The following is an 18,535-nucleotide window of genomic DNA, read 5'->3' as shown; positions in this document are numbered from 1 at the left end:
TTAAGGAAGCTAATGAAACAGATAAAGAATGAGAGAAGCAGAGGAGGGAGTAAACGAGGTCAGAATGGAAATAAGGGCTAAGTGATATAAGTGATTGTAAGGACTTTGGTTTTTCTTCTGAATAACACAGGAAGTCACTATAGGGTTTTAAGCCGAGGAGTGAAATAATTTGATATGCTTTAAAAGGATTACTCTGGCTGTTATGTTGAGAAAAGGCGATATAAGGCACTAAAGACAAGGAAACTAGTTAGGGGTTATTATAATAATCCAGGAGAGGTTAAAGAATGGTTTTGGATCAGGCTGGCAGCAGTGGAGGTAGTGAGAAGAGGTTAGATTAAAAATATGTTGAATATAGAACAAGTAGAATTTGTTAGTGAATTCAATGTGGGGAGGTAAAGAATGAGGATTCAAGGATGACTCGATGGCCCAAGCAATTAGAAAAATGGATTGAGGAAAGATCAGGTTTTGGAGAAAAAAATCTGGGGTCTTGTTTTGGACACACTACGTTTGAAATGCCTATCAGATATCTACATGGAAATGTCAACTAGGTAGATGAATATGAGATTTATAGTAAATTTGAAGTTGTCAGCATATAAATGAAACCAGAGGAGATAATAAAGAAAGTGAGTATGACAGAGAATAAGTAGTCTGAGAACTGAGCCCTGGGGCACTTCAATGTTTAGAGGTTGGAGAGATTAAAAATAAGTAGCAAAGAAGACTGAGCTGAAGAATATAGAAAGGTGAGGAAAAAAACCAGAAGACTGTGGTATTCTGGAAGTTAAGTGAAGAAAATATATAAAGGAGAGAGTAATCAAATCTGCTGAAAGGTCAAGTAAGATAAAGACTGAGAACTGAAGACCATCAAGAGAGTGAAAAGACAACCAGAGAATGGGAGAAAGTATTTACAAATCACATCTGATAAAGAACTTGTATCTAGAATATACAAAAAATTTGCAACTCAGCAAGGAAAACGACAAAAACCCAATTAAAAATGGGCAAAGGATCTCAACAGGTATTTTTGCAAAGAAGATACAATACATACATGAAAAATTGCTCAGAATCATTAGTCATTAGGGAAATGTAAATCAAATCATAATGAGATGTAACTTCAAACCCAGTAGGACGGTTATTATTTAAAATATGGACAATAATAATGTTGTTAAGATGTAGAGAAACTGGAATCCTTATACACTGCTGGTGGGAATATAAATGGCATAGCTGCTATTTAGGCAATAGTTTGGCATCTCAAAAAGTTAAACACAGGCCGGGCGCGGTGGCTCACGCCTGTAATCCTAGCACTTTGGGAGGCCGAGGCGGGCGGATCGCTCAAGGTCAGGAGTTCGAAACCAGCCTGAGCGAGACCCCGTCTCTACCAAAAATAGAAAGAAATTAATTGACCAACTAAAAATATATATACAAAAAATTAGCCGGGCATGGTGGCACATGCCTGTAGTCCCAGCTACTCGGGAGGCTGAGGCAGCAGGATCGCTTGAGCCCAGGAGTTTGAGGTTGCTGTGAGCTAGGCTGACGCCACGGCACTCACTCTAGCCTGGGCAACAAAGTGAGACTCTGTCTCAAAAAAAAAAAAAAAAAAATGTTAAACACAGAGTTACCATATGACCCAGCAATTCTACCTCTAGATATATGCCCAAAGAATTGAAGAATATGAAGACATATGTCTGTGCAACAACTTGTACATGAATCTTCATAGTAGCATTATTTATAATAGCCAAAAATGGAAACAAATGTCTACCAACTGATGAATAAACAAAATGCGATATAGCCACACAATAGAATATTATCTGTAAAATGGAAGAAAGTACTGATACATGTTATAATGTGAATGAACCTTAACAATATTTTTTTTTACACAATCACCTAAGAGCAGAAACCCTTAACAATATTATGCTATGTGAAAGAAGCCAGACACAAAGGCAACATATTATATACTTCCATTTATATGAAATGTCCAGAACAGGCAAATCCATAAAGTCCTAAAGTAGAGTAATAGCTTCCAAGAGCCAAAGCAAGGAAAGAATGGGGAGTGACTACTAAAGGGCACAGAGTTTCTTTTGGGGGTGATTGAAATGCTCTAAAATTAGACAGTGGTTAATACTTGCTCTACTCAGTATATTAAAATCGTTTGATTTTATGCTTTTGAAAGGTGAATTTTACGGCATGTGAACTATATCTCAATAAAGCTATTTTTTTTTAAATATTGAGAACTAATTATTGGATTAACCAATAGAGAGGTCACTGATGATTTTGACAAGGGTATTTTCTAAAGAAAACCAGAGGCAAAGCCAGATTAGAGCTGGTTTAGGAGAGAAAGGGAGAAAAAGAATGGAGATGGTTGGATAAACTATAATTGGGGTCTATACTATAATGGGAGTATAGACTGTCCTTTGAGTTTTACTGAAGGGAACAGAGAAACAGGGCATTTGTTAGATGAAGATATTAGATCACGAGAGACTGTTTTTAAAAGATTAGAAAAAATTAGTGTATGTTTATTGTTGATGAGAATGATTCTATATACAGAAAAAAAGAGTAATTCTTCGAGAGATTAAAAAAAGGAGAATTGGCCAGGCGCAGTGGCTCACGCCTGTAATCCTAGCTCTCTGGGAGGCCAAGGAAGGCGGATTGCTCAAGGTCAGGAGTTCGAAACCAATCTGAGCAAGAGTGAGACCCCCGTCTCTATTATAAATAGAAAGAAATTAATATATATAGAAAAAATTAATATATATAGAAAATATGTAGAACTAATATATATAGAAAAACTAATATATATAGAAAAAATTAGCTGGGCATGGTGGCGCATGCCTGTAGCCCCACCTACTTGGGAGGCTGAGGCAGTAGGATCACTTCGAGCCCAGGAGTTTGAGGTTGCTGTGAGCTAGGCTGACGCCACGGCACTCACTCTAGCCTGGGCAACAAAGTGAGACTCTGTCTCAAAAAAAAAAAAGAGAATTGTTCCAATAAAGTCCTGGAAAAGGCAAGAATATGAAATCTTATGCAGAAGAGGAGATTAGCCCTAGATGGATGCACACGAGGCTCATGAGCAAAGACACAGATAAATGGGTAGATGTGAATAAAAGGAAATGGGAAGATGTGTGCATAATGGGCAGAAGTACTTGCTTCTATTTTTTTCAGTGAAACAGTAAGTAAGGTAAGAGTGAAGATGGGAGAGAGATGCAGGAAGTTTGAGGAGATAAGCAGGAAGCATATACTTCCTGTGAAAGTATGAAAGAGAGAATGGACAGGGAAATGTAGTAGGATTGCTGTTTAGTGTTAAAGGCCCACTTAACACAAATGATTGTGAACTTAAAGTAAGGACAGGCAGAACATTTGTGTGGTTTGCTCCAGCCACATTTAGATATATAGATACAGGCATGAAGTAAGCAAAAAGTTGGATTGGGGTTTTGTCAGTGAATATTTAAGAATGCATGGAAGGAAGTAATTATAATGAACATATGTCAGATAAGGAGAGAAGTATAAACTTGAAAAGACTGATGCACAGTGTAAAAAGTGGTGATTCAAAGTGTCAATGGATTGGCAGAGTTGAGATTCTAGAGGATGGAAGTTGTAAAAATAGAGGAACGTAGTTGAAGAATAGGATGCTTAAAATCAAAATAACAGAGGAGATGCAACTCTAACTGAAATGGTCAAACAGTAAATATTTTAGGCTTTGAGGGCCAATGATGTCTGTTGCCACTACTCAACTCTTCTGTCATATGAAAGAAGCTGTAAACAACACGTAAGTGAAGGAACATGGCTGTATTAAAACAAACTTGATGGAGATCATTATCTTAAGTGAAATAAAGCACAAAAAGACAAATATCACATGTTCTCACTTATATGTGGGAGCTAAAATACTTGATCGTGTGGAGATAGAAGTGTAAAGATACAGAACAGAGCCTGAGAATGGTGAGTAGAGGAAGAAGAGAAGTGGGGTTAAAGGGTACAAACATATAGTTAGATAGAAGGAATAAATTCAATATTTGATAGCAGAGTAGGGGGTGACTAGAGTTAAACAAAATATATTGTACTTGGGTGATGGAAACTATAAATACTCTGATTTGGTCACTACACATTATTTATATACATGTAACAAAATTTCACATGTACCCACAAATCTGTACAAATAAAAGAACCCTTTATTTACAGAAATAGGTAATTTGGTCCTGGGGCATTGGTCTAGGGTATGACTAAGGGAACAGCAAGTGAGACAAGATGGAAGTCAAGAGTCATGGGGAAAGAAATGATTGAGGAACTAAAAAGCAAAGGTGTTGGAAAGATAATATGGACATTGAATTGACCAGGAATTACTCCAGGAATGGTACTGAGAGAATGACTTTGAGCCAGGAACTAAAACCTTTAAAGAATGAGGGAGGGCCGTGCATGGTGGCTAATGCCTGTAATCCTAGCACTCTGGGAGACCAAGGCGGGTGGATCCCTCGAGGTCAGGAGTTCGAAACCAGCCTGACCAAGAGTGAGACCCCCATCTCTACTATAAATAGAAAGAAATTAATTGGCCAACTAATATACATAGAAAAAATTAGCTGGGCATGGTGGTGCATGCCTGTAGTCTCAGCTACTCGGGAGGCTGAGGCAGCAGGATTGCTTGAGCCTATGAGTTTGAGGTTGCTGTGAGCTAGGCTGACGCCACGGCACTCACTCTAGCCCGGGCAACAAAGTGAGACTCTGTCTCAAAAAAAAAAAAAAAAAAAAATTAAAAAAAAAATTAAAAAAAAATTGAGGCAAGACATCAGCAAAAGTGGCAGAGTAAAGGATCTTTGAAAAGCTCTTCTCCATAAAAACAAAAATCGTCAGAACCAAGTTTTGCAGAATTCTGGAAACTAACCAAAGACTTTCAGCAAAACACAGCTGAATATCAGTAAGAACCTTGAGCTTTGTGGCACCTTAACTTGCCCTATTCCTATCCCCTGTTCTGAAAATCAACAGCCTGCAATCACAGTGAAAAGCAGTAGCCTGACAATCACCAAAGGGGACAGAACAGGGTTGAGGGGTCTTCAAAGCTTCATTGCCAGGGAATAATCATTATTTGACCTTTCTGGTGGTTCACTGAAAGACCCCACTTGCATGGTTATATATACTTGACCACACTTAGAGCTTATCCACTATAAAAAGCCTTTTTCCTGGGGGTGGGAACATTTGTCAAAACAATTAAAGGCAATATTACATTGGGGATTAAGTTAAAAAAGAAAAATTAAAGGCAAGTATTTAACTTTGTGGCTGCCTGAGGCAGTGGATGAACCACTGGGGTAAACAACAGACTAACCAAAAAACTTCAAGGGAAAAGCTGGGGAAGGACATGTCCCTTGAGGGATGGGACTCTCCTGGGAGTCTAGAAAGCTACGTGTGTTCATGCTGAGGGCTGAGGGCATGTGCAGAAAGTCCTAAAAAGGCCCAACACTCTCGTCTTTGACTGACCTGGAAGTTCTGCACAAGCAAAAAGTGAAGGCTAGGCCAGTGCCAATGGCATGTACCTATACTCCCAGATACTCAGGGGGCTGAGGTAGGAAGACCACTTGAGGCCAGGAGTTTGGGGCCATAGTGTGCTATGATCACTGCACTCCAGCCTAGGCAACGTAGAAAGACTCTTATAATAACGTAACACAAAATAAAATAAATAATAAAAAAAGTGAAGGTTAAAAACCAGAGTTATCAATTACGTGAGTATTGAATTCTATATCGAGTAAAACTATCCTTTAAAAAGAAGGAAAAATTAAGGTATTCCCAGACAAACAAGATCTCAGAGAAGTCACTGCTAGCAGAACTGCCCTACAAGAAATGGGAATCCTTCAGACTGAAATGATAGGGTACTAGGAAGTAACTTGGATTTCCATGAAGACATCAAGAATGCCAGTAAAGCTAACTCTATAGTTGTATTAGTTTCCTGTTGCTGCATTAACTTATTACCATAAATTTAGTGGATTAAAATAAGGCAAATTTATTACAATATAGTTTTGGAGGTCAGAAGTCTAAAAATGCTTCTTGAGCTAAAATTAAGATATCAGCAGGGCTGCGCTTCTTTGTGGAGGCTCTAGAAGAGAATCCATCTTCTTTCTTTTTCCAGCTTCAAGAGGCTGTCTAAATTCCTTGGCTCATGGTCCCTTTCTTCATCTTCAAACGAAGCAATATAGCAACTTTAAATCTCTCCTCTGACTCTCCTGCCTTCTTCTTTCCCTTACAAGGACCCTTGACTGGGCCCACTTGGATAATCCTAGCTAATCTTCCCACTGCAAGATCCTTAACATAATGACATCTGTAAAATCCCTTTTGCTACGAAAGGTAACATGTTCACAGGTTCCTGAGATTAAGACATGGATTTTCAGGGGAGACATTAGTTATTGCCTACCATAGTAGACAAAAAAAAAAAAAAAAAAGACTGTATAATGTATAAACGTATATGTTTGTTTGTTAACTCTTTTTGTTTCGCTTATCAGATTTAAAAGACAACAGCATAAAGCAATAATTATAATCTGTGTTCATGGGCATATGTGTTTGTTTTGTTTTTTTTTTTTTGAGACAGAGTCTCACTCTGTTGCCTGGGCTAGAGTGCCACGGCGTCAGCCTAGCTCACAGCAACCTCAAACTCCTGGGCTCAAGCGATCCTCCTGCCTCAGCCTCCCAAGTAGCTGGGACTACAGGCATGCAACACCATGCTTGGCTAATTTTTTTTCTATATATATGTTTTTCAGTTGGCCAATTAATTTCTTTCTATTTTTTCAGCAGAGATGGGGTCTTGCTCTTGCTCAGGCTGGTCTCAAACTACTGACCTCAAGCAATCCTCCCGCCTCAACCTCTCAGAGTGCTAGGATTACAAGCGTGAGCCACTACGCCCAGCCTAGGCACATGTTTATTTTATTTTATTTTATTTTTTGAGACAGAGTCTCACTTTGTTGCCCACGCTAGAGTGAGTGCCGTGGTGTCAGCCTAGCTCACAGCAACCTCAAACTCCTGGGCTCAAGCGATCCTTCTGCCTCAGCCTCCCGAGTAGCTGGGTTCATGCACCACCGTGTCTGGCTCATTTTTTCTATATATGTATTAGTTGGCCAATTAATTTCTTTCTATTTATAGTAGAGACGGGGTCTCGCAGTTGCTCAGGCTGGTTTCGAACTCCTGACCTCGAGCAATCCGCCCGCCTCGGCCTCCCAGAGTGCTAGGATTACAGGTGTGAGCCACCGCGCCTGGCCTAGGCACATGTTTAAAGACATCATTTGTATGCACAAAGGAGAGAAGAGGTAAGAGAACTATATAGGAATAAAGACTATGAATACTATCGAAATTAATTTGGTATTAATCTAAACTAGGTTATTATAAATTAAGATATTAATTGTAATCCCTAGGGCAACTATTAAGAAAATAACTCAAAAAAATACAGTAAAAGAAGCAACAAGGGAATAAAAGAGGTATGCTACAACTATAGTCCCCAACCACCAGAACACAGACCTGACAGGTCCATGGCCCTATGCTGGTCTGTGGCCTGTTATGAACTGGCGGCACAGCAGGAGGTGAGCGAAGCTTCATCTCTCTATTGACAGCCATTCCCCATAACTTGCCATTCCTTACATACACCCCTGCTCTCATCTGTGGAAAAACTGTCTTCCATGAAACCAGTCCCTAGTGCCAAAAAGGTTGGGGACTGCTGTGCTAGAACACATCTGTTTAAAAGAGGGCTATAATGGAGGAAAAGAGGAACAAAAAGGACATACAAAAATAAATAGCAAAATGCAGATATAAATCTTATTAGTACTATAACATTAAATGTAAATTAATCATTCCAATTAAAGAATGAGGGGGAATAACCCTAGAGATTATAAGATGACTAAAACAGACCAATGACAAGACTTATAAAACTAGGGGGATTTAGAGAAAAAGCAGACACAATAATCTGCAAGTGGTGAGAGAGAGAAAAAGAGAGGACACCTAGCCCACTTTTAAGCCCAGTAGCTTAATAGGATCATGGGAGTGAGCACAGATATACTTGAGAGGAATGCAGTGAAGCAATATCCTTTAGGGATGTTCATGATTTTTTTTTTTTTTTTGGGACAGAGTCTCGCTTTGTTGCCCAGGCTAGAGTGAGTGCCATGGCATCAGCCTAGCTCACAGCTCACAGCCTAGCTCACCTCAAACTCCTGGGCTCAAGCAATCCTACTGCCTCAACCTCTCGAGTAGCTGGGACTACAGGCATGTGCCACCATGCCTGGCTAATTTTTTGTATGTATGTTTTTAGTTGGTCAATTAATTTCTTTCTATTTTTAGTATAGACAGGTTCTCGCTCAGGCTGGTTTTGAACTGCTGACCTAGAGCAATCCGCTGGCCTCGCCTCCCAGAGTGCTAGGATTATAGGCATGAGCCACCATGCCTGGCCCATGATCTTTTTTGATAAAAAGAAATATTAAACTTTTTTTCTCTTTGTAGAAATGAGTTCTTATTCTGTTGCTAAAGCAGCAGCACAATGACAGGTCACTATAGTCTTGAACTCCTAGGCTCAGGCGATCCTCCTGCCTTAGCCTCCTGAGTAGCTGGGACTACAGGTGAATGCCACCATGCCCAGCTAGTTTTCTTCATTTTTTGTGGAGACGAGGTCTTGCTATGTTACCCAAGCTGGTCTAGAATTCCTGGCCTCAAGTAATCCTCCTGCTTTAGCCTCCAGAGTTGCTGGGATTATAGGCATGAACCACTGCACCCAGCTCAAATTTTCATTAAGTAAAAAGGTATCAATCTTAGACCGGGTGCGGTGGCTCACACCTGTAATCCTAGCACTCTGGGAGGCTGAGGCCTGCGGATTGCTCAAGGTCAGGAGTTCGAAACTAGCCTGAGCAAGAGCAAGACTCCCTCTCTACTATAAATAGAAATTGATTGGCCAACTAATATATATAGAAAAAATTAGCCGGGCATGGTGGTGCATGCCTGTAGTCTCAGCTACCTGGGAGGCTGAAGCAGAAGGATTGCTTGAGTCCAGGAGTTTGAGGTTGCTGTGAGCTAGGCTGATGCTACGGCACTCACTCTAGCCTGGGCAACGAGACTTTGTCTCAAAAAAAAAAAAAAAAAGTACCAATCTTTTTCAATCTTTTCCTTCTTGATTTTTCCTTTTGCATTCATGCTTACAAAGTCATTCATACCTTAACCCTCTTAGTGCGGCGGGCCGAAATATTGGCTTTTGCTTCTAGGGCGAAAAGTGCAGCGGGCCGATATATCGGCTCCTATGTAGGGAGATATATCGGCCCGCCGCACTTTTCGCCCTAGACAATGTATTGGTCCACCACACTAAGAGGGTTAAGAGCAGATAAAAATATTCACTTTTTATATATAAGATTCTTATATTAGGCCCTCAGTTCATTCTTAACCTTACTATAGACTCTGTATAAAACCCTCCCTTATTTTCTGATTCTTTTCATAGGATCAGAAAGCAAAGAAAGGAAAGAAGGAGGCAATGATGAAAGAGCACTAAATTAAACGGCAGCAGTACTGACATTTGACCCAAGCCCTGTTACTGAGTCACTGGATGACAGCTTGATATCTAATCTGACTCCTCTCTTCCACCATTGCCACAGGTTGGTTCCACATCCTCTCTGGACTACAGTTGTAAAGTATTGCAATTTTTCCCAATTGGCCAAGTTGACAATAGTCTTCTTTCCAGTCATCTACCATAAAGCCCAGAATTATAGTGCTAAAAAAATCCTTCTATCTATGGTTTATATAAATTGTTCCTACAAGAAAAACAATCAGTTCAATAGAAAAACGAGTAAAGGTTATGAACAAGCAACACACAGGAATACAAATGACTAATACATTATGTTTTAAATAACATTCAACCACACTAATAATTAGGAAGGCACAATTTAAAATGACAAGGCACCCCTCCCATCAAATTAGCATAATTATATAGAATGATAAATATCCACTTTTGGTAAGAATATGGAGAAATAGAAACTTGCCTATTAAAATCTTATTTACCTTTTGCTTCGAAAATGAAATGCAAACTCCTTGATATGATTTAAGCCTTGATCTAGCCTTAGCTTTTCTTTCTCTTCTCTATACATCCTGAGCTTTACCATACATAACAAAGGAAAAGCCTGGAAAATGTCAGGGTTTTGTTTTTTAAATCAAATGGATGTACTATTCCTACTGTCTCAAACGGGTATTTCTCTTTATCTCCTCAAGGCAAAAGCTTTATTTTCTTTCAAGACATAATTCAAATACCCTTGCATCATGTCCCCAAACTTAGCTGTCCCTCTCTTTTGTGTTCTCACAGCACTTGTTTAAAACTCAAGAGCCCTTAACACTCTTCCCCTGGAAGTTACCTGTTAAATAACTGTCTTCCTGAAAGTTTGGGAGGGAAGCCCTAGAGCAGGCATCCTCAAACTACAGCCCGCAGGCCACATACGGCCTGCCCGGTGTGTTTGCTGCTGCTGCCTGTCCTGCTTAGCAGCCCACTTGTCCCAGGCCCACAGTGCGCATGTGTGGAATGTGCGCCCGCACTCTCCAACGGCCCTCCAACAGTCTGAGGGACAGAGAACTGGCCCCCTGTTTAAAAAGTTTGAGGACCCCTGCCTAGAGTCTCTAATCTTATTTATTTTTGTAACACTGAACACATAGTTGGTGCTCCATAAAAACTTAGTGAGTAACCTTTCACCTAGCACCAAAAGCTAATAGCAAGGCTGTTGTCAAAGACCAATATTTAATATTACCATAAAGTTACATTTTCTCTAACACATAACCATCCAGAAAACCAAAACTGAACAAATATAAAAACCTTACATTTGTAATCTGAGTTTTATTATTGATCATTTATATGGCTAAAAAAAGCTAAATGTTGCTTTTATCACTATATGGCCTGAGTAGGCTAATTATAAATAAAAATAATGCTGTTGGAAGCAGATATATACAAGGCAGTTGAGGCCAAGTTGGCAAGAGTGAAATTGGCTATGGTAAGATTATTTATACAATGGAAATTGGTAAACTCAAGGAAGTCCTGTCCCTTTCTCCAACCCAGTTAAACATTTATCAGCAAACTACTGGACAAAAGTATATTTATCCCAATAGGACAGCACTGAGACTACCTGATGAACACATAGTAGTACAAGTGTTTTTTCTCTACTTCTTCAAGAAGCTTCCTGGTCTAGTCTAAACTTCATGTATTTTTCCCTACTTTACAACTCTTTAAAACATTTATATGTCAAAAAGTTTTACTTACCTTCACCTACTTTATTAAATATTTATTGAGTACCTATACAATGTGTGGCACTGTACATATTGATGGATAATGTTTCATTCACCTATTTTCTTTTTTCCTCTAACTCAACAGCAAAATTTCTTGCAAGCAGGAGTAATTCTCAATAAAGATTTAAGAGGTAATGATTGAGGTAGTAGAGACTGGTTGACTCCTAACATTTCAATTGAGATGATCAGTCTAAGATAATTACTGAAAGCCCATTCCCCTTGTTAGTCAGTGACTCTTCAAAAAAGGAAATATAGAAAAAACAAAAGAAAAAAAAAGAGCTTAGGACCCAGTTATGATCAATGAGATTTAAAAGTCAATGAGCTTATGCTTTAAAAATGGCTGTAGTGGAAAAAGAAAAAGAAGAATAAAAAATAAGAAAAGAATAAAAATAATAAAATAAAATAAAAAAGTCAGGGCGGGGCGCGGTGGCCCACGCCTGTAATCCTAGCACTCTGGGAGGCCGAGGCGGGCGGATTGCTCAAGGTCAGGAGTTCAAAACCAGCCTGAGCAAGAGCGAGACCCTGTCTCTACTATAAATAGAAACAAATTAATTGGCCAACTAATATATATAGAAAAAATTAGCTGGGCATGGTGGTGCATGCCTGTAGTCCCAGCTACCTGGGAGGCTGAGGCAGTAGGATCACTCGAGCCCAGGAGTTTGAGGTTGCTGTGAGCTAGGCTGACGCCACGGCACTCACTCTAGCCTGGACAACAAAGTGAGACTCTGTCTCAAAAACAAAAAAAAACAAAAAAAAAACCAAAAAAAAAACAACAGTTGCTGTCCCATTTCTATTCCCCAGTAGCACATCACTGGCACATCTTTAAACATATTACTTTGGAATTGATCTCCATGTTTCTAAATGACATGCTTGTGTTACTACCTCTTGATTGTTCAGTTCTGGGAATTATCTATTGATTTTTTGCTTTGGCAGATGATGATTTAGATCTCTTTTCTCCTTCTGTATCCATCATATACATGAATCCTTTCTGTCTCCCCAACCAGGCTTTTCAATAACATTGTCATTTTAAATAGTTCATATTCAGTGTACATTATGACTAAGTCTATTCACACTTGAGCCATATATTAAACTAGGCTTCCTTTTCCTCTTCTGCACAAATTTTTGCTTTTCCTGTAAATATGTTTTATACATTTGCTTAGATTTCTACATATTTATCAATAATTCACCCCAGAAAATCTGTCTTTGTCTCAATTTCCTCTCAAGACATTCAGAACCATAAAGTATTCTATTTCATCTTCCCAAAGTAGTCTATTCTGGAGACTCTGGACCAGGGGTCCTCAAGTTTTTTAAACAGGGGGCCTGTTCACTGTCCCTCAGACCGTTGGAGAGTGCGCACTGTGGGCCTGGGACAAGTCGGCTGCTAAGCAGGACAGGCAGTGGTGGCAAGAACACCTGGAGGGCCGGATAAATGTGCTAGACAGCTAGCATGTGGCCCGCAGGCCGTAGTTTGAGGATGCCTGCTCTGGACCTTCTCCAATCTGGACTAGCTGCCCTCTCAGTACTGGTAAATGGTTGTTTTCCTGAAATCTTCATTCACTATTTTGAGGATTCCTTTAGCTTTTCTTGTTTATTGAATTTCCTGTTTCCTCTATCACTTCTTCCTCTTTCCTGGATTATATCCTCATTTTGTAGAAAACATCTTCCAGTAGCTTCCTAAAATGGTAGGTACATGAGAGGTAAATTTTTTGAGATATTGCAAATTTATCCTAACCCCCCCTTTTGGGGTATAACTTCTAGCATTGATGTATGTTGACTTTCTTTTTAACATCTAGAATAAAAATCTCACAATGAATTCTGAATTGATAAAGAAGCACATGACTAGAGAAATTTATATCAGAATTTATAATATATTTAAGCTAGCCTAAAATCAGTGTTAATGTTTAAAGAAAGGCTCATGAAATTGACAGCAAGTAGGCACTGAATAAATGATGGTTATTACAATATTAATAACAAAAATCATATGTATACCTGCAAGTTCCAATATATTAATAAATGAAGTAGATAAATCTGACCTAAAAGAAGACAAATTAGGGGTTTTGGTTTCTCAAGGTGCCTAATATTGATTAGTTCTTATTTTTATTAATTTCTCAAGTATATCAAGTAATTCTTTTTACATTTATTTATATTTACATTATATTTTCTTAGTTGGGTAAAACCAGCTTGTTTGGTTGCAATGTAAAGGTGCAAATCTTGGTAAAGTTCAAGTGACCATGTCCTTAAGTTCACCTTCTGATTCTTTTTAAGACAGGTTCTCACTCTGTTACCAGGTTCTCACTCTCTGGAGTGCAATGGTGCAATCATAGCTCACTGCAGCCTCAAACAATCCTCCCACTTAGCCTTCCAAGTAGCTGGGGCTATAGGCAAAGCCACGATGCTTGGCTTTATAACCTTCTTTTTGTAAACACACAGTCTGACACACTATGCTGCCCACAATACCATTAATTTATATAATTAATACCATATAAAAACTCTGAATAAGAAAAGAGAAATCAGTATCAAGAGAAAATTGACATCTAGGATGTCAATCTTCCTCAGAAAACAAAAGTTCCAAAGTTCCTCAATGGTTGTTACCCGTGTCCAAAAGATTCTTGTTGCCAGAAATTCTTTTTTTTTTTTGAGACAGAGTCTCACTCTGTTGCCAGGGCTAGAGTGCTGGGGCGTAAGCCTAGCTCATAGCAACCTCAAACTCCTGGGCTCAAGGGATCCTCCTGCCTCAGCTTCCAGAAGACCTGGGACTACAGGTGGTAGCCACCACGTCCAGCTAAGTTTTTCTATTTTTAGTAGAGATAGGGGTCTCACTCTCGCTAAGGCTGGCCTCGAACTGCTGAGTTCAAGTGATTCTCCCCACCTCGGCCTCCTAAAGTGCTAGGATTACAGGCGTGAGCCATCGCGGCTGGCCAGAAATTCTATAAGTGCAAAAAAAATGCTATTGATTATAGGCAACCTCTGTTTCTCCCCTCTTCTTTCTTCCACTCTTCACACCCAACCTCTAGGTGTCAATACTCAAAAACACTTGTGTTCAAAGGAAAATCTCTCTTAATGAGACATTCTAACTCTCCTTTTTGGTTACCTCAGGTCTTGTCACTCATTAATGCCTACAATAAATCCAGCAATCTCAAACAGAATAGTCAGGGTTTAGTAGAAGGAAAAGGAACTACAAGAGAGATTTAGACTAGGGCAAGGAGAAATTTGCATTTACTTCATATAACCACAGGATATCTAAAATATTAATAAGCATTTACAGGATCAATATAGACTTTATACAATGTAGCCCCAACCACTGTAAGAACTAACATCAACAACAAATCTGTTTACTAATACTATTAAAAATATAAAACAATGGAAATGGCCAGGCGCAGTGGCTCACGCCTATAATCCTAGCACTCTGGGAGGCCAAGGCAGGAGGATCTTTTGAGCTCAGGAGTTCGAGACCAGTCTGAGCAAGAGTGAGACCCCGTCTCTACTAAAAATAGAAAGTAATTTTTTTTTTAATTGCTCAACTAAAAATATATAGAAAAATTAGCCAGGCATGGTGGCATATGCCTGAAGTCCCAGCTACTTGGGGAGGCTGAGGCAGAAGGATTGTTTGAGCCCAGGGGTTTGAGGTTGCTGTGAGTTAGACTGACTTCATGGCATTCTGGCCCAGGCAAAAGAGTGAGACTTTGTCTCAAAAAAACAAAAACAAAAACAATGACCACATTCCAGTAGCAAGAAGCATGCCCAGTGTTCAGATCTTATTTTCTAATACTTTTCTCAAATAAAAAAGAACCAGGGCACCTTGGAGAAATGACTGATTCTAATACTAGAAGCAGGAAACATACCAGATTATTCTAGAGCATCTTTTAGTGCCGGAAAGTAAGGAAGTGCTCAGAAATAACAACACATACACCACTCCATGAGAATATGTCAAAGAAGCACAGAAAAAGGAAACTAAGTTAATGTAAATAAGGCATGGATTTTATTTTTATTTTTGAGACAGTCTTGCTCTGTCACTTGGGCTAGTGTCATCATCAAACCTCACTGCAACCTCCAACTCCTGGTCTCAAGCAATCCTCCTGCCTCAGTCTCTCCAGTAGCTGTGACTACAACCCACACCATCATGCTTGGCTAGGTTTTTTTCTATTTTTAGCAGAGAGGGGATCTCACTCTTGCCCAGACTGGTCTCTAACTCCTCTCTGTCTTAGCCTCCCAGAGTGCTAGGATTACAGGCATGAGCCACCATGCCTGGCCTGGATTCTAGTTAATAATAACATACCAATATTGGTTCATTGATTATAACAAGTGTATTATGCCAATAATGAGAGATATTAATAGGAAAAACTGAGTACAGAGTATATGGGGATTCTCTATCTTCTAAATTTTTCTATAAATCTAAAAAAAAAAATCTATTAAAAAGAAAAAAAAATAGTAATGATCCCCATCCCCAGGTCAGATGGGATTTGACCAAATCAGGGTGGACAAGAGAATTTAATAAAATACATTAGAGTTCACAAAGAAAAACATGTTATCCACACTTCCTCTACCTTAGGAAAAATTTGGAACCTTTCATCCAGGCATGTAACTAACATCAGATCAGTTGTCTAATCATAAATAAAAAGACACTTAAGTTTGAAAGGAACTACATCTTTGCATATTAGAATCAAGCATCTTAACTGATATATAGCTAGCAACAAACATGAATGATCTGATAAGAAAATTGTGGGAGAGAGGGTGGCTTAAAATAAAAGCTCAGATAATTTCAACAGCCTAGCTTTGCTTAAAAGCTGATAAAAATCCTTGGACTCTTATCACATCCTAAGAGAGAACTACCTACCAGAAAAATCAAATCAACAAATACTGAGTCTTAGCTATGTATAAGGCACTATCCCTAGACCAGAATTATTCAAAGTGTGGTCCCCAGTTTGGCAGCATCAGCACTTCCTGGGGGCTTGTGAAGTGTTGCAATCTAGCCCTTTAAAAATCTCCAGACTTCTCTAGCCTGGGCAACAAAGCGAGACTCTGTCTCAAAAAAAAAAAAAAAAAAAAAAAAAAAAACTCTCCAGACTTTTGTTTTCCACAGAAATCCCTGGATTTTGTTTTGACTCTTCTGCACTTTGGTACTGTTTCTTTCTTGTTCTCTCCTAGTTAAAGATGAAAAGCACTTTCTATATCACCAAGAAAAGCAATTCAGCAGGATTCATTTCTATATACTGTGCTGCCAAATATAAGTGCCATTAATGAACAGCACAAGGGACTAGGGCCTGGCTTGGTAAAATGATTAGAGTATGTCAGGAGAAATCCAACTCTGTAAGCTGCTGCTTTTAGAAAAACGCATTTAACTGGAGCCACAGGTCCCTCCATCCTCTTGCTTCAATATCAGATGTTCACCCATCCCTGGCAGCAAGATGAAGGCCTTAGAGAGAGGGCCCTGACAGCAAACCACAGAGGCTGCAGACACATCTCATTTTAATTGCATCAGCAACTGCTAAGCAATTAATGAAAGAGAAAAGGGAGAGAGCATCAGGGCAAAGAGAAAAGGGACTTGAGCAACCATGTGGAAATACTTCATCCTCACCCCAATGAGAGCAGGTTATTTATGGCAGCTGCACAAAGCATCAAATTCTTGCATTTGAACTCCCAGGCCATTTTCCAGACAGCAATAAAGCTACATAGTCTAGATTTCCTCTTGCTTACAGTTTTATATCTCCCATATTCTTCCCTGTAGCCACCAACAAAGGTGAGGGAGGGAGAAAGCCAACAGATCAAGTGGATGATTTAGCTATTAAGTCCCTTGGGCAGATTCTATGCTTTGTACAATATGGGATATGAGGATCAGGAAATACTAAATACTAATAGCAGTGATTCATCAGAAGCATGTACGTACTAGGCCTAGGGCATGGTGGGACAGGAACTCCATCAATAAACCCCTGCAGGTTCCTTCTTTTTCAAGCCGTATCCTTAACCTATCATAGAAGAGAAAGGCAATAAGATAAAAACTACCAACAAAAACCTCTCAGAATGAAAATGAATTCTCAAATGTGGCCTTGAGTGCCAAAAAAATCAGTTATGAAAAAGAAACAAAAGCTCAAACAGTAATTTAATGCCAAGATTCCAGTTCTCATTCCTTCAGTGAACAAGGAACCCTAAATCACAACATCAGTGAAGGCTGGTGTTTCTGAGGGGAATGAGATTAAGATTTGATGAAAAATATGATGGTTTTGACTAATTAATATAGGAAGTTTCTAAACAGACTAGTGTTCAAGTACCCTCATTTACCTCCTCACTCATCATTCAATCATAAGGATCAGAGGTCCTGGGTTTCCTACAATAACCCTGATTAAAATTCTATCCTACTATGTGTTGATATGAGGTTATAAGAAAAAAACGACCATTTTATATACAGTTCATCCCAAAGCCCCTAGCATACAGCTTGATAGAACATAGGAAACCCATATATGCAGGCAAATGAAATGCCAAGTAGGCAGGAGATACCTAAAGTCAAGGTTCACAAGTATTGAAAGTTGGATAACTTGTCCTATGACTTACTTTACTACAGAATTACTTGCACCACCTATCGAAAATATAGAACGAAAATTACTCCACGAGACTTCCAAACTGCTACTGTTTTAAACAAAGGTCAAACTCCTTAGAAATTCTCACCAGATATGGTTTCTGCCTACCTTCTCATCTCGTAATTACTCTTCCCTCTTACTCTAAGCTATTCTGTCATTCTACAAATATTTATTCATGCCTGCTACATGCTGGCACTGCTCTAAGTACTATGGATACACCCAGGACTGCCATGCAATGGCTGTTCAATTATGTCTTGTATAACTGGCAGAGGAGGCAAGAGGAGGCTGAAATCCAAGTCTTTGCTTTGCTACTCAGACTACATGCCCTGGTATGGAGCTGCAACTTTTTGGAAAGGAGACTTGCTCCGTGGCCTATAAGAGGCCCTAGCTACAGCAATGAATAAATCAGACCAAAATCCCTGTCCTTGTGGAGTTTATATCCTATTGTGGGAGAGAGAAATGAAATCAAAATAAATTATATAGTATATTAGACAGTGATAAATGTTATGAAGGAAATAAAACAGAAGGAGGAATAGAAAGTTTGTGTATGCATCTATTATAATTTTAAAGAGTATTCAGGGAAGGACTCAATGAAGTGACATTTCTATGTTTAGAACCATAACAATCCCATTTCCCCTCAGACCTTTGCGCTTGCTGTACTCTGCCTAAAACTCCACTCTCCCTTCCTAAATTTTTACAAGACTAGCTTTTTA

General features: G+C 39.2%; 1 protein-coding gene across 6 annotated transcripts in view; it reads right to left on the bottom strand.

Annotated features, from left to right (window-relative positions):
• The window catches only part of ZNF609 (zinc finger protein 609), a 207,709-nt gene that overhangs the window by 81,929 nt on the left and 107,245 nt on the right, over positions 1-18,535 (bottom strand). The window contains exon 2 of one of the 6 annotated variants that reach the window (XM_012758579.2): positions 17,135-17,213. The exons of the other annotated variants lie outside the window; for them this stretch is intronic. Within the exon in view, the coding sequence (XP_012614033.1) occupies positions 17,135-17,167 (33 nt within the window). The 5' untranslated portion in view covers positions 17,168-17,213. The remainder of the gene's footprint in view (positions 1-17,134; positions 17,214-18,535) is intronic. 6 annotated transcript variants of the gene reach the window in all.

This window comes from Microcebus murinus, chromosome 6 (assembly GCF_040939455.1).
Source record: "Microcebus murinus isolate Inina chromosome 6, M.murinus_Inina_mat1.0, whole genome shotgun sequence".
NCBI lineage: Eukaryota > Metazoa > Chordata > Mammalia > Primates > Cheirogaleidae > Microcebus > Microcebus murinus.
Note: the sequence above shows the minus strand (reverse complement) of the source record. Positions and strands in the feature narration are given on the sequence as shown.